Source organism: Amphibalanus amphitrite, unplaced genomic scaffold, assembly GCF_019059575.1.
Source record: "Amphibalanus amphitrite isolate SeventyFive unplaced genomic scaffold, NRLGWU_Aamphi_draft 001212F_arrow, whole genome shotgun sequence".
NCBI lineage: Eukaryota > Metazoa > Arthropoda > Thecostraca > Balanomorpha > Balanidae > Amphibalanus > Amphibalanus amphitrite.
The window spans coordinates 1-17,202 of record NW_024882706.1 but is presented as its reverse complement, the minus strand read 5'-3'; the positions used below and the strand labels follow the sequence as shown (position 1 = coordinate 17,202).

The window sequence follows — 17,202 nt, the reverse complement described above, 5'->3', positions numbered from 1 at the left end:
TCGGTGGTTATCAGCACAGTGCGGCAGCCTGCAGGGTAGCGGCATCGCCGCTAATTAGGTGGCCGTCACTATTTGGCTCAATAACTGTCCTTTGTGCCGACATTTCCTTCAACCTGCTGAACAAATATTGTATAACATGTTCATTTCCCCCTCTACGTTAGCACCTGTCACCTGATGCAGTGATGCCAGCTTGTCCCCACTGTATCTCTGACGATATCTACTATTCTTCTCTAGGCTGTTACGTCACATAATTTTCTACGCGCCAGATCCGTGTTGTCACAGAGCGTATTTCGCCAGGTCTGAGACTCACGACACAACAGCTGAGCAGCAGCCCCTAGACGGCCCAGGCACAGGTCATCCGGAGCGGGCGCCGGCGTGAGGACGTCAGCCGGTACAGGTCACTGTACCGGCCCACCCGGTCACCTGGGGCCGGCCGGTACAGGCCACCCTGAACGGACACCGGCCGGTACAGGCGACTGTACCGCCTGGTGCCGACCGGTTCAGGTGACTATACCACCCGGTCTCCTGGTGCCGGCCGGTACAGACGACTGCACCGCCTGGGGCCGACCGGTACAGACGACTGTACCGCCTGGGGCCGACCGGTACAGACGACTGTGCCGCCTGATGCCGGCCGGTACGGGTCGTACCACTCGGTTTCCTGGTACCGGCCGGTACAGGTGACTGTACCGCCCGGTCACCCGGGGCCGGCCGGTACGGGTCACCTGAACAGACAGTGGCCGGACATTCATGCCAAACAGGAATGAAGGTGTGTTTTTGTAACCGATTGTGACCGATGGCGGGGAAGCGGCAGCCGTCTGTTCAGGGAACGTCCAGCTCAACACACTGTACATAGACGCCGTGACGTATGCCTGCAATATAAGCAATGCAACCTGGTTACTCAGGCGAGCTTAATTAGGTTTGTTGATTATCAAAGTAGATCTGTTAAACATGTCGTATAGGCTATGTTGAATATTCAAGAAATATGCTACCTACGATAAGCAAATGTTTTATTGTGTGTGACAAAAAAAAATATATGGGTATGTACCTCCTTTGTGCTAATGATATTTCTTGAAAACTTTTTATCCGTGATTGATTTCAGAATGCATTTGCATGCATACCGTTCGGTGGAAAAGCGCAAACATGTAAAGTGACCGAATGCGAATAAACAATATGTGTGGTGGTATGCACACTTTTACCAGTATGACGCCTTTTTGGGACGATAAACGACCGAGTGCGAGTGTGAGTCCTGTACATCACGTGCAAACGGGGTTCCAACTGACTTTTGTCCGGCACCCCACACACCGATCCCTAACCGAGTGCCAAGTTTGAGCGCAATCGGTCCAGCTGTTCTCGAGACCTGGAAACGATACCTGCACGCATGCACGTGCAGTATAGCACCCCAACCGTGACATTTGGATATACGTTGCTCGGTTGGTGTCTTCCCACATGCCAAGATTCAGCGCAATCGCCCCAGTAATTGCTGGGATAACATGTACTAAGAATAAACTTGACACCTCTAATTTTTGCATTCTGCACTTGCAGTGGGGTTTACCTACACATGGTTTACAAGTTTTATCAGTGCTTGTGCAAGGATATACATTCTTGGACGATACCGCGAAAACGAAATATTTCTATCGAGAGTTTTCAAAGGATTTCATGCACGAGGCCTTGGCCGAGTGCATGAAATTCTTTGAAAACTCGAGATAGAAATATTTCGTCGCGGTAGAGTCCTAGATATTATTTCCTGTATGTTTCTTAATATCGTTCGTTATTTGCTTAAAAAGGTCGAAATATGCATAAATAAAATACAGTAACATTAACTACACGTTAAATACTGAAATACTGGCAGTTCTAATTGCTCAACAGTTCAGCAAAGCTTACAAATTTTCTTTAAAACAGAAGCCCTCGATGAAATCAAGCTATCCAAGAAAACCATCCAAGAAAACGTCTCGCGCAAAGTTTCTTGGATGGCTGGATTGCATTGCAAGACTGCATCAAACATACAGGAATCCTGTTTAAAGCGTTCTACAGTGTAATGACCTTGTACTCACAGGTAAAAAAGTTACAGGAAAACACATGTTTATTTCACCCGCGCACCGACGGGGGTTGCGCCAACTTTGCACCGACGGGAGAGGGTGGGGTGGGAGTTCCAAGTACCAATTTCAACCAAAAAGACAAAACAATAGATGCAGAACTTGACCCAGTATCTCAAACACGCACGGTTAATCAGGCGTAAAATATCGGCCTTGACAGTAGGGAAGCCTGGGGCAAGACGCCCCAGATAATTTATTTTGCCACATAACTTTTGTCCCACATCACCTGGAAGGCCAAATTTGTGCTCAATGCGTTCTTTGGACATTTTACTTTAAATTCCACCCCTCAAATTCATTCACTTATGATCGGACTCCAAGCTAGGAAGTGATTTGTGAAGCAACTGCAAATGGGGCATTTTGCCCCAACCCCAGGGCAAAACGCCCCACGGCCTGGGGCAAGTAGCCCCATACTCTAGATTAAAGATTAAACATGGTAGTTGGCTAAATCCTGTATGAGAGTTCCGTTAGACTGAAGTTAGCACATTCCATCAGGTGTTCAGCTAATAGCTATGACACTATTGTATGAGCAGGTTTTTCACCTGCCTCATAAGCCCAAATAATAAATTATTGCAATGCAAATGTTAACAAAATACTTCCTTTGCCTTCCAGTTGCTGAGTAAAATACGTATAAAGGCATAGAAACTTACTGTTAGCCAGCTACCGAACATTAGGAAGTGGGTAGTCCGAACAACACATGAGGTAAAACGCCCCGTGGGGCTTTTTGCCCCGCGACCTACTGGGGCGTTTTACCCCATCGCGTAATTCGGTCAGAGAACAACGCCTGCGCTCCAGCAAGACATAATTTAACACGAAACAACCCGGCATTATAAGCGTTAGATAATAGTTGTTCAGAATACATAAAAGTCGTTAACCTGATGTGGAACATAAAAGAACGCCATGATGCATAATCAGACAACAAAACATAAAAATCACCTGAAAAACACATTTTTGGCTATACCTCCCTAAAGAGTTATGTCAGTTATCACAATTTCTTTCCAGTCTGTTTACGGAGCGAGCGAAGCGAGCGGAGTCTTTCCTTAGATTAACGGAAATTGCTGAGTATGAGCGGCCGGCCGGCCGGCCGGCCGGCCGGCCGTGGGGACGCTCTTCAAAAGCTAATATCTTAGGAACGGGACATCCGATTGACAAGCGGTCTTCTTTACTGAATGTCACTTGGACGTAAAAGTTCTGTGGTGTGATGGCCACCATGCGTTCTTGCCAACCACCGCACGTGGCGCGTGGTAAAGTTGGACATTTTTTAAGAACCCCCAAAATTGCAACCTCAATAACGGCACAACGGTTGGGCCGATTGAATTGAAACTCGGTACACAGTTAGGTCTCCATCAGATAATTCATCTGCATGTGTTAAGGTTGGGGTGCTACTGCACGTGCGCACGTGCAGGGGTCGTTTCCAGATCTCGAGAACGGCTGAACCGATGGCGCTCAAATTTGGTACAAGGTTAGGGACCAGTTAGTAGGGTGCCGTGCACAAGTCAGTTGGGACCCATTTTGCACGTGCGCACGTGCAGGGTGCCGCTTCCAGATCTCGAGAACGGCTGGGCCGATTGTGCTCAAATTTGGCACATCGCTAGAGACCGGTTACTAGGGTGCCGTGCACAAGTCAGTTGGAGGTACCCCCTCGAAATTTCGCACGTGCAAGGCCCACCCTCTCGCTCGCTCCGTTAGTCGCCCCATAAGGCGTTATACTGGTCATATAATGATCATATAGTGCACATTTTATAGAAGAGAGGATGTTTCCCCAGAACCTTGCCAGTTCCGAGAAACATCGGTGAGGCGTTTTACCTCGGCGGGGCGACTTGCCCCGGTCTACCCTACAAATGACAAATGACACACACGATACCAAATGACGATACAAATGACACGATACCAAATGATCGTGAATTTTGAATCGTGTCATTTTGTTGGTTTGACGAAGGCTTGCAGCCGAAAGCTCACCGCATTAAATATAACTTTTGGCATTGTTTTTACTTCTTCGACGAAAATGTCAGTGATTCTTCACATATTTAGGGGAGAGTGGGGCAATGGCGACACCCTAAGCATTTTGCTCAATAGCTTAGCTATTTGAAGATATTTTATGGTGATTTTGACTGTGGTTATAGCCAAAGGAATAGGCTTTCAGATAACACCCAGTTTTTGTATCTCAGATCACTGATGACAGATTCAGAGCCTACGCGAAAATGTGGTGAAAATGGAGGTGCAAAAAAAGCGAGGAGTAATGCCGGCGACTAAGTGCAATAGCACAAAAAAGTCGAAATATCGCCACTGGTATTCATCCTTAAACCGTTCTTTCGATGGAGATTTAAGTGAGAATTAAGAAACGACAACTGTATTCAGCAGTTAAAGGGACTATCCCACCTTCTAAAATGTTGTTAAAACCAGTTAAATTGTGCCCGACTTTATAGATTGGATGACCAGGAACACGGTTCTGGCATTTAATTTTCATTAAACATCTTAGGCTTCCCATATTCCAAACACAAACTTTCAAATATGTGACGTCACAGCCCAAAATTACCTCCTTCCCCAGGCCACATTACTGTCATAAAGCTGTTTCTTTTTACTCTGTAGGCACCACAACAAAGTTCAGACCAAGTTTTAAGCGATTTTTCAACGAACAAACCCATTTAAATCAGAATAACTAAACGAGGTGACGTCACACTAACGGTCGCTCCATGTTGAAGATAGGGCCTTGTACAAGGCCCATTTTCAAATGAAGGGAACGAATTTCTTCAACACCAGTAGGCCGCGGGGGTTGCAACCTAGATAGATAGTGGTTTCTGAACCTCGCCGCAAACTTGGCTATCTCAACTCAAACCCCATGTTAAAGGTGGGATTGTCCCTTTAACAGTGCACTCACACTGCACTGCAACACAACACTGCACTCGCTGCAACACAACAGCGCGGCGCCAACAGAGCAGCAAACTAACACAACAGGAAACAGCAAGCAAACTAACACAGCCGTAAACACAGCAACCCGAAACGTTGAGCTTTAACGACAGAAGTCGCAAACAAAACCGCGTAGAGTCATTCCGGACACGTGTCCGGTATTACCCCGAGGTCAGCTTTATTTTAAGAAAGCAATGTCAAAGGCATTGCGTCGCAAATGGCAGTCGCCTAAGAAAGGCTTAATTGAAGGTCCTTGCAAAGCAGCACTTCTGAAGACTGAAAATGCGTGAACACATTTCACAGTCAGCAAAAAGATGCAACAAAAATTAAAAATCAGATACGAAAAACACATTTAACGCTATAAAAATGAAAATAATGGAGCTACCGTGACAAACTTGCACCACGTGCTAGAATGGCGCTCAACTGAAATGTAAACAACATCAGCTGATTAGTGATGGACAAAGTAGGTACTCACTAGAGATGGGTGCCCGGCATTACCCACCGTCCGCCATTGCCCCGCTCTCCCCTATTCTCGCTATCTTCCTCGGTAAAGCACTTCACACCAGAAATTTACAAAGGTGTAAAATTAGTAATGTCCCGTAGCTCAGTTGGTAGAGCATCGGACTCCCGGTAGTGAGAGCCCGGGTTCGAGACGCTCCGGCGCTCGATATTTGAAGTGCTGCAAAACTGCTATCTCGGATTTTTGTAAATTTTGGATTTTTACCCCTTAAGTTGAAAAATGAATTTTTAGATCTACCACCCCTAAAACACCACAAATTTTCAAAAGGTAAAAAATGGAATTTTATATTAAAGAACTATTGGTTTGCTGTTGAAATGCCAAATTTGAGCTCGATAGCTCTATTTTTGGAAAAGTTAGGACGAAAAACTACTCAATTTATTACGTAAAATTTTCAAACTCAACTTTTAGACCTTATATGTATAACGCAGAGTTAAATGAAGACCACCATTGGATTCTTCGTGATGAGCTGCATCGAATAGGTACCCTTTTTATGCAAAAATGTCAACTTGGAAATTTGATTTTTTACCTGACCTTGACCTGACATCCACCAGAGTCCAGAACGGAACCTTAACTGGCCCCGATGGTCGTCTAACCTACACCATTGAATGTGAAATGTAAAATTGGCCATAAAACATGTATCACACGACTCTGGTATACCTGGGTCCATATTGTGACCCCTAGTGACCTGACCTCTGTGACCTGACCTGGCATCAGTGCAACCTCCTAAGCAACATATACATATATTAGGCGACCAACGTTGCATCGATTATTTTTACAAAATGCCTTTTATTCGATGTTATAACGCACTCCTTAAAGGGGCCGTAATCGTTGAAAATGCAACATTTGACCTGACCTGTGACGTCATCAGTTTCACCTAGGTCAACGAAACTACGCCACCAGGTAGTTCCCTGGTGGCGCTATCGAAGGCCGTTTGAATTTTTATAATCGGTCTGTAACTTACCGAGGTCTTAGGTGGGAAGGGGGAATTTTACGGCGAAAAGGCCTCCCCCTAAGATCTCATAAAGTTACAGACTGATTTTAAAAATTCAAACGGCGTTCGATAGCGCCACCAGCGAGCAACCTTCCTTGTGACCAAGTTTCGCTGCCCTGGGTGCAACCGATGAGGTTGCAGGTCGGGTCAAAGGTCGCATTTTTCATAGATTACGGGCCTGGTAAGGAATGTGTTATACTCGTAACATCGAATAAAAGGCATGTTATCGAAAATTATCGATGCAGTATTGGTCGCCTAATGCATATGTTGCTTAGGAGGTCACTGATGCCAGGTCAGGTCACAAAGGGTCATAATAGCCGTTTTCACGACGGCCATCTGGTACACATTGCTGCACATCTGGTAGGTACAGATTAGGTGCATATTTGGTCAAATCAGGTTCAGTGTGTCTCTTAGCAGCTATCAGCTAGGGTTGCACTAATTGCTTATATGCCTGCTTTGTCATATTATCAGAGAGCATCATCTCGATTAAAACACTGAAATAAGTTCATAAAATGAAGATATTTGCTGTAAAAGAGTTTAGGTGCAGATTTGGTCAAATCAGGTGCATTCGCCGGATAGCCCGTCGTGAAAACGGCTAATATGGACCAAACGATACTAGGACTGTGTTTTGAGGCCCATTTTCTATTTCAAATTGAATGGTGTGGGTTAGCTGACGCATTACGGCCGGTTTAGGTTACGTTCTGGTGGAGGTCAGGTCAAGTCAGATCAAAAAAGGTCAAATTTCAAAGTTGATATTTTTACATAAAAAGGGTAGGGGAGAGTGGGGTAGATGCCCTGGGTGGGAAAGACGTTTCCCCTCTAACGCGGAAATAAAGAAGCAAACCTGGAAATTAATGCTCTTAGCGTAATTAATGCTCTTCCTTGTTAACTGCACAAAAAGTTGCCAAGCTTAGTTTGGCAACGGTGGGCTGGTGGCTGCTTGTTTTATATGTGCTGCTTTCAAAAAATATTTTTGTGTCAAAACATTGTGAATATTAGATAAAATATATAATTTTTAAGTCCCTTGCTATGGTCGTGATACATTCATATCCGTGTACTTTGTCCCAACTAGTTTGTTTCGGGTGTAGTTTTAGTGCTAACAAATTGATTAGATGTTAATTCGGTACCTTGGGGAAAGATGCCTACTGACCTGATGGGGAAAGACTTAATCCGTAGGCTGCCCTTCAAGGAACCCGTCGAATCATTTAGCACATGGTACTTGTGAAGAGAGACAAAAGCCGAATTGTGACTATTGAGAGTCCAATACGGTCAGGTGCTCGCCATGTCGGTCTCTTGGCCCATACGCCGACTTTTTGGGCGGCATCTGACTCTGAGAGCCCTCACGACGGCCTATGTTGGCCCCATTATTGGCTTCGAGCCAGGGTAAGTATACATCAACCCCCGGTGGCCTGGCGAGGGTTAAATAATTTGAAGCATATTTACCTACTTGGACATTCTTGTGTCACCATGAATGCATTGATCTTTAAGCGAGCTAAACGCAGGACAGTTGGTACCTACGACTTAAGGCCGCCCCACACTGGACCTCGCATGCGGGTTGCGGGTTTTTGGGTTTTCGGGTTTCTTCAAAATCAAATAATACAATCTAAGCTGAGTGACCCACACTAGGGGAAGTTGGGGGAACGCCGAATACTTTTTTCTGACGCCCGTAGCACGCAAGGTAGACAACATAAGCTATTCATGTTGGCGTCATTCGAGAGGCCAGTCTTTTGCCTTTCAAACGTACCAGGCGCATTTGACGAATTCGCATACCGTTAAGCGCACAAACTAAAAATATCAAAGTAGTGACTTTTTCGGCGTTGCCCCGGACTGCGGGGAAAGCCGAAAATGGGAGAAATGATCTACGAGGAATGCCAAAATTTATGTTTTGCCACTTTATCTCAAACTTTATCCAGAATTCATCAAAGCTGACACGCGTTTTAAGAGCTTGAGGACGCTTGGTGCACACTGGAAGTTATAATTGTGTGATGTAATAAGAAAAGGCCTGGTAAATCATTCCTTATAGGCAACAGGCCGTTGTGTCGGTTAAAAGTGTAATATGTGTGACTAAAAATACGCGTTGCTATTCTACAGCAGTAAAGTCCACGTAGCGTGCTTCAACGTGCGTAATCGCACGTTTTCGGCATTACCCCAGCCAGCCATACTTTTATTTGCAGGCCCATAACTTTTCAACGTGCTGTTTAAATTTCAAATAGGCAGCACACTTATGCAAAGACATGCTGAAGATTACTTGACCGAATTGGCCAGACAAACGGTAGCATAATAAGTAAGAAATACAGCTTCAAAGGCGCATGTAGTGCAAGAGAAACGTACCCTGAAAACGCTCTTGGCGCCCTCACATCCGAAGTATTTCGAATGACGACTCGTAACAAACATGCGATAATTGTAGTCACTTAAGCTTCAGAGCATCACTGACAGGTGGCATCCATGTCGAACGGTTTTCGAAATATCTCGAATTTCGGCTTTGCCCCAACTCCGGCATTACCCCAACTTCCCCTACCATCTAACAAGCCAGTCTGCATGTTTTTAGCTTGCGAGCGACCTTGCATCGCATTCCAAAAGTTGATTTTAAGTCAACTTTTGATTTTCCTCGCTGCGAGGTCTGCGAGTTCTGCGAGTTTTGCGGGTTTTTCGTTGGAGTCGAATTTTGGTTCGTTGCGCTGGTATTGCGACTATATGCAAGTTTCTGAAGATGAACCGGCTTCACTACATTCATGAAGTTACCATAAAGGAACGGTCTAATCACTCTATGAATAAGTAGAGTCTGCAGCCAGTCTGCATGTTTGATCTTATGCCCGCAAACTCAAAACCCGCAAAACCCGCCCGCAAACTCAAAACCCGCAAACTCGCAACCCGCATGCGAGTTCCAGTGTGGGGCGGCCTTTACGAGTGCACTGAATCATTCATGGTTTTACAAACTAATGAAGAGGTGCAGCTGCCGACAACTCACGAAGCCAAGAAATTGAATATCAAGAGGTAGCAACAACCAAGATTACTAAAACATAGCTGAAGCGCTGAAGCAACATGTCCCTAAATTATCGTAGCAGTCATCGCGTCATGATCGAATGAGACGAATCGCCGACGGTCTTTGGATATCTGTGTAATGTGTAGGTAGACGAAACAAACATTTTTTTTTGTTAGAAAATTCAAAAGTTTTAGCAAAATCCTTGGCATCTTTTTTTTTAACTGAAACAACACGTGGGTAACAGTTGGTCACCGTCACAGAGGGAAGCTATTGTGCACTACAAGCTACAACAAATTAAACATGAGTGGACGTTGGAATGACGACAGTTTAAACTGTGATTTCAAGAGCATACACTGTAAGTTGGACCAATTCGAAAAAAGTTTACAATCCGTCACCGATAATATGTCTGAAGATATGGTCTATGAAAAGGTAAGAAAATTGAAAAAGCATCGCAATTCCTTACGGGTGGGTACAAAACTACCTATTTATGAAGGTTATACTTTACCATGACTGGGATCTCTGTCAATCATTTATTTATGCATGCTAGCCGGCGCATGTCAGACGAAGTTTCGATACACAATGGCCGTTTTCACGACGGAACTTTCGCAGAGGAACTTATTTAATACCTAAAAAGTACCTACCCTTTGAGGCCTTAACATCCCTCAAACTGAAATATTTTATGTTCAAAATAATTTCAGAAGTTTAAATCCGGGCATTTTTTGCCCTCAAATCACTTATTTATTTACAAACACAGCAATTTTTGGTTCTAGTAGCCCACCTTTCGACTATGAGGTATCAAATCAGCGTGGCAACTTTACTCCCTCGGGTATCTAATTCCGGAATTCTTAAAAACAAGGAAAGTATATATCGAGCTTTCTTTTATGCCTATTGAGTTATGTTTTAATGGTGATTAAAATATGGCAATTTTTTTAATTACATTTCACATAAGAAAAACACGCAAAACAATGAAACAAAAATAACTACGGTGGAAATAACCAATCAGCACCTCAGTAGGATATGACGTCATACAAGAATGGTGTTGAAGGCCGTTTGCAGTCCCGGCCGGTAGGTCACGTGACCGCCGGGAGCCTCGGGTCACGCGGCGGTCGGGAGTCGGACGCGGGACGTGGTCGCGGGTGGACGCGCGGGGCATCATGCTTTGCTTTGCTTGCTTTGTCAACTTAATATAACTTACGATCGCATACGTGTGAAACCCAAACACTGCTCAGTGCCCTTAGAAATTGAGTTTTGGAAAGCTCAAGTCCCTATAGCTCCTCAGGTCGGCAACAGTTGAAGCCTCATCTGGACTAGTGAAAAAAGCGAGGGTAAGGAACCTTGTGTTGCTTTTTCTTTTACCGTTATAATTATCTCAAACCATCACAATTTTGAGTTGCCACATTGTCTGGTTCACTACATTCGTGTAAAACTTGGTGAAGGCTGGTGGCTCAAAGAAAGGTGAAGATATTTCTTTAAGTGCCTAATCCGTGAAATATCCCGGCTTTACAAATCTACACTTTTCATTTTTTCCACGATACATTTTTTAAAATTGTTAAAATTTATTCAACATTTGTTAAAAGGGGCTTTGGTTTGGTGTAAACTAGATCATAAAGTTTACTATAGTTTTGTGCAAAACCTGGTGGCTGAAGAAAATAGTAATTTTGCTAAAATGATGTGCGGAAATTTGTTGCTTTCCAATTTCCAAATCAAATTACTCATACCTATATTTCATTCAAAATTAGGAGGCATTATTACTGTTTTTTCTTGCAACATGAACTGAGTTTGGGTGCAGTGCTCCGGAAACGTTGTGGAACTTTAAGCTAGCTAGAGCAGTTTCCATAAAAATTGTTTAGATAGTTGACATGGCATGTTGACAACGGTTTTGCTGTTTCTAAAAAAGTGAAAAATATTTTCCTGCATTAAACAGACAAGGCATGCTATTCTCATAAGCTATCGAATGTGTGTGCGTGTGTGTGTGTTTTTAAGCTGTCAATTGTAACTTCAGTTACTTCACTTTAGAACATATTGCCCAGAATGCGTCACTGATCATGAGCTGGTATATCATATCATATGTAGCAAATACATAAATGGGAATAGTGTGTCATGAATTTTTGTGCATGCTTCTGGATCATCTGTAATTACATCAAAGGCTCGGCTCAAGAGTGTCCTGCCGACCAGCTTATGCCCAACCCTTTCTGTCCGCAGAACGTCTTCCGTCGCCTGCGACTCCCGCACGCCGTTTGCGCCCCGGCCGTCCGTACCGGTCTTCGCGCTGCGAGCCGCGCTGCTGGAGTTCGCGGCGGCGTCGTGGAGCTCCCATCGGGACAACGTGTGATGCCCGCGTCGAGCTTATAAGCCGTGAGCTTCGATTGGCGGCTCACGCGGTCACCAGCTGTATGTACAGCCTCGGCCCCGACGACCCCGCTAATGGCCGAGACCGGCATACCCCCTGCATGGGTCCGCTGTCCGGCGCAGCGCTGGCCGCCCGCATGTTACGTTTGGCTGTATCGCTGCCCAGCGGGAGCGCGCTCCACGCTGCGGTAGAGGCACACGTTGCGACCCGACTGAGGACCGCAACCGGATGGTGAGACGTCGGCCTCTGCGCCCTGGCCGGGGTAGGCGTGACCGACGTCACAGTGGAGGAACACCCAAACAAGACCAGCCCACCGTCGGAGCAGCATGGAAATATCATGTTCTGCCTGGACGTCGGACCCGGCGGCCGCAGAGCACCTGCACACGTGCGGAGAGGGGCGCTGGAGGCGCGGCTTCTGACATCCCGCGGCGCGGCTGCTGGCAATACCTGACAACGGCGGCAATGGAGGCGGTTGGGAACAGCTGCAGCAATGGTGATGGCGGTGATGGCGACATGGCGGTTTGGGACTTCATCTCAGCGCGGCCGCCGCCCAGGCGCCGCTGCGCCCGGCTGCTCAGCCACCTACCGGATGGCGGGGTGGCCCTTACGGCCCTCACGCCCGTTCGGTCTGCGGCCACGTTCTGGGGTGGCCGTCGCGGGGTTAGCGGCGTTGGACTTCGTCCTTTATCCAGACTGCACCGTACCATCTGAACGGATGGATCTGCCAAGAAAGATGACATCCAAGGCGGCTATGAGGCGATCACAAAGCTTCAGCAAGAGCTTCTCCTTCATGGGGCCGGCCGGCCGTTAAGTCGCAACACCGGCTGCCGAGTGCCAACAGCTGCGTGCGCTGGCGCCGACGCGTTGTGGGCCGCGCTGCTGACGCTCAAGCTGCGATATCAACCATCTATGAATAAGTGGCAGCGGTGGCGGCTTGTCAGTTGTTAACGTGCCTTTGCAGACGTTGTGAATAGCCCGCGTTGGAATCGCATGGTTGGCAACACCACGCAAGCTAAAATGGGCTTCCTTGATGAACCTACTTTTTAAAGCATTGTAGCCTTTGTAATTTTTGATGTTTTGCTGTAGGTATTATTTTCTACATATATACTATATAGGCACTCACGTGCTTTGAATCGCGCAATGCAATTGAACCATGGTAAAGACAATGATAAATGAACTGAGAGCTGACATGCCCCATGCTTTGTGTGAGTGTGTGTGTGTGTGTGTGTTTTTTTTTTGGCGAGTCGATAAAAGTGGTTTTGGACACTGGATGAGTTTTTAGGGGTGTGGTGAGGGGGAATGTAATTCCACAGACCTTTTGTCAGATTCACCAATGCAGTAGGTCTGTGCGGTATTTAGATATCGGAGCATTCTTTGAAAGTCGTGAATAGGGCAACTGAGAACCTACCTATAGCCGTGATATCCCCTCACAAAAACTTCTTTTAAATAACCGGGGATAAGTACATAAGCAGAGTAATTGCTATTACGAACACCTAGGTATCACAATGCTGAGCGAATAGGAAAATCTATAGATGGAGAATTGTGCCGCGTTACGGGTGCTCGGGCGCAGCCAATCCAGCGTTACCCCAGCGGTGACCTTGACCCGCATCGTCTGTCTCGGCTCCAAAGCCAAACCGGCGTGGAATTGGGAGCGCTCGAGCACTCATGGTCCAGCGCAATTCTCCACCTGAATCCATTCCTGATACACATTTGCTTGCTCATAGTCATGTAACCCCGGTAAATTCATCTAACTTTCATATTGGTCGCTCCATAGACAGATGGCCACAGATATCAACTTAAAAGGCCATTGTTGCATTCATTTAGTGGAGATCATTAAAGAGCCGTGATAGGCCACAAGTCGCGTGACATCATACGTGTAACAACCAATGACGTCGGCCTGCAAAACCCAATGGAAGCGGCTAGCAGCGTGCAATAAAACAGGGCGCTGCTTTCTAAATGTCTGTCGTGCGCCATAAATGAATATATCTTTTGTAGTGTGGCAACTCAGTATCTTTTTTTAACTATTGTACTAGTATTTAATAATTTCATAATTTTATAATTGTGCTTACGCTTTATGTTGATGTTAGTGATAAATCCTTAGATAAAGTAAATCGATGTGATATTTAATAGAAAAATAGCAAACTAACGCGCCATTCATTCGAAAGCTGGTAAACCTACTAAAAAGAACTACTAAAATTCCTGAGGAACCAAAGGATTATATTGGTATCAAATAGATGCCTGCTATTCCGTCGTGAAAACGGCCAATACCTACCTTTTTTTAGCCTAGTGATGGTGCTGTAGAGTATCGATTAATAATATCAGTTCATAACTGCACCGAATAATTTGATGCGAATCTCGTCCGATAGAAATATTCTGGTGTGGAAATATATCAACAATTTGTTTTGTTAATAACTTAATCAACGTTATCATATTTTCATTGTTACCTACTCACCTTTAGAGAAGCTTGGAAGATCGCATCGACATGCTCCAAAGAGAACTGGATAATTTTGAACATGACGGCGCGTCAAGCAGGGGTCGTGAGCCTTATCGAAGCTCATCACCAGGAGAGCTCGCTAAGGGGAAAGGAAGGTCCAGATCGTTTCAGGTAAGCAGTGATAGAAGTGATTGCAATGAATGCAGTACCTAACAGTGATTTTTTTCAGTCATACTCTGGCAACTCAAGTACCTAAAACACAAGCACTAAAGTCACGCTGGGGTAGTAGGCAGAATCAGCCCATTTGCGTATTTCTGCTGTATATTTTAAAGGTTTCAGAGTAACTGCATGAGGCTCAAATTGCCTCGCCCTACGTCACTTCGACGAGTTACGTCGTCCACTCCAGAAATTTTGACTTTTTTCATTAGAGAGATGTGTTTATCTTGGAGAAGTAGAAAGTTCAGTCACCCTCGAAGTAGGATCGCCGTGTTCGGTGCACCTGTCTGCGTGTAGTGCGCTCAGTAGCGTGTTGTGTGCGGCGCTGGAGCTCTCTCAGTCTGCGCTGACGTGTGTCGCACCGGCAGAGTTTGGGCCGGGCGTCCCAGTCGCGTCGCGCCTCCCCCGGTGGCGGCTGCAAGTGCCGCTGTACCGCCTTCCTCGACACGCGAACCACGGTGAGTGGACGGTCCCCGGGGCAGTGGGTGTGGAGACGGTCCCCGGGCCACAGGGGGTGGGGACCGGACGGGTTACGGACCACGGTGAGTGGACGGTCCCTGGATCACAGGGAGTGGGGATCGGACGGGTTACGGACCATGGGAAGTGGTACTGACAGTCAAATGAATATCACCTCCGGGAATTTCTCGACTTTAACATCTATTCGGCCATCTCAAACCAATTATAATGTAGAGGTGGCACAGTCGCTTTGCCAGGACAAATCAACACTTTTCCTTTTCGCACGGTACCACTTTTCCTTCTCTGACCACCTGCTCCAGTCGGCGACCGCGCTGTGGTGTCACCGCGCTGTGCTGTGGTGTCCCCGCGCTGTGGTGTCCCCGCGCTGTGGTGTGGTGTCACCCCGCTGTGCGTGTCATCGTGCTGTTCTGTGCTCCAGTCGAACCCGGAGCGGGACAGTCTGATGCAGGAACTGCGCCAGGAGCTGCGGGACATCAACAACCAGAAACACGAGCTGCAGGAGAAAATGTTCGGCCTGGAGGAGGCGCAGCGGTTGAGCGACAATGACACCCAGGTGGGCACAGTGACCGCGAGTAAAGTAGACACCCAGATCCTCGCAGCGACCGACTGAATACACCCAGGTGGGCGCAACGACCGACTACACCCAGTGGCCGTATTCACAATCACGGGTTAAGGGTAGGGGTATAGAAGTAACGGTAATGGGCTATTTTTTGTGACCATATTCACAATCGAAGTTCACCCCTGATGGTCGCCCGGCGCCACGCAGACGGCACCACGCAGACCAAGTGCCGTCTACGCGGCGCCGGGCGACCATCAGGGGTAAACTTCGATTGTGAATACGGCCACAGGTGTGTGTTTGCCTCTAAAATGCGCTGTGTCTCACTTCATACAGCGTGGTGTCTGACTGTATGTCTGACTGTATGTCTGACCGTATGACTATATATCCGACTATATGTCTGACTGTATGTCCGACTGTATGTCTGACTGTATGTCTGACTGTATGTCTGGCTGTATGACTGTATGTCTGACTGTATGTCTGACTGTATGTCTGACTGTATGTCTGACTGTATGTCTGACTGTATGTCTGACTGTATGTCTGACTGTATGTCTGACTGTATGTCTGACTGTATGTCTGACTGTATGTCTGACTGTATGTCTGACTGTATGTCTGGCCGCAGATGCTGCAGAGCCAGCTGGAGTCGGACCGGGTCCGGTGTCTGACTGTATGTCTGACTGTATGTCTGAGACTGTATGTCTGACTGTATGTCTGACTGTATGTCTGGCCGCAGATGCTGCAGAGCCAGCTGGAGTCGGACCGGGTCCGGTGTCTGACTGTATGTCTGACTGTATGTCTGACTGTATGTCTGACTGTATGTCTGGCCGCAGATGCTGCAGAGCCAGCTGGAGTCGGACCGGGTCCGGTGTCTGACTGTATGTCTGACTGTATATCTGTATGTCTGACTGTATGTCTGACTGTATGTCTGACTGTAGGGGAGAGTGGGGAAAGATGCCCAGGGTTTTGCTATGTCATATATTATTCGAAAACGACGATAGGAAAGCAAAAACTTGGAGTTTCAACGGAAGCCGACATCATTTTTCTCCAAAAATATCACACTTTCGTGCCTGAAATATGATAACTTTGTTTGCTATTAAGCATTTTCCCGAAGAAGTGAAAGGGGGCATCTTACCCCACAGGGTGGGAAAGACGCCCCCTGGCGTTGGGGAAGATGCCCCCCTGCACTATAAGTGACATAAATGGGCACTGAATCACCTGAACGAATCAGTAGTCCCTTCGAGCCTGCAGTAGACACCAAACGTCATCGTAAGGGCCCTCAAAAGTAGTAAGGGGCTTCAGAGGCATCGTTAGGGCCATCATAGTCCAGCGCGGCCAAACAAGCCCTCCATGGTGGCGTTCGGAGACCACTGTGGGCCCTTAGTCTTCATGATGCTTGAGGGCCCTCGAGCCCATCGTGGGACCTCAGATGCCAGCGCGGCCCGTGGAGCCAACGACGTGGGAGCCCTCAAAGGATGTCGTGAGGGGCCCTGGAGCCAATAATGGGGCCCACAAAGGCCGTCGTGAGGGCTCTCATAGTCAGATGCCGCCCAAAAAGTCGCTGTGTGGGCCGAGAGACGCGGCATGGGAGCACCCGACCGTACTGGACTTTCAATAGTCCAGATCGGCTTTTGTCTCTCATCGCAAGTATGTAATAATGATTTGACGGGCGCTTGAAAGG

General features: G+C 46.8%; 2 protein-coding genes across 2 annotated transcripts in view; both read left to right on the top strand.

Moving 5' to 3' along the window:
- The window catches only part of LOC122371165 (organic cation transporter protein-like), a 71,938-nt gene extending 70,755 nt beyond the window's left edge, over positions 1-1,183 (top strand). Inside the window, exon 12 of the mRNA XM_043347300.1 lies at positions 298-1,183. Within this exon, the coding sequence (XP_043203235.1) occupies positions 298-379 (82 nt within the window). The 3' untranslated portion in view covers positions 380-1,183. The remainder of the gene's footprint in view (positions 1-297) is intronic.
- An 8,328-nt stretch (positions 1,184-9,511) lies between these two features.
- LOC122371160 lies at positions 9,512-16,399 on the top strand (the record flags this gene model as incomplete). The annotated part of the gene is made up of 6 exons (XM_043347296.1): positions 9,512-9,920; positions 14,300-14,446; positions 14,860-14,949; positions 15,387-15,521; positions 16,147-16,191; positions 16,355-16,399. Coding segments are annotated over exons 1-6 (591 nt in total), but the record flags the coding sequence as incomplete, so codon positions are not given.
- Between the last annotated feature and the right edge of the window lie 803 nt (positions 16,400-17,202).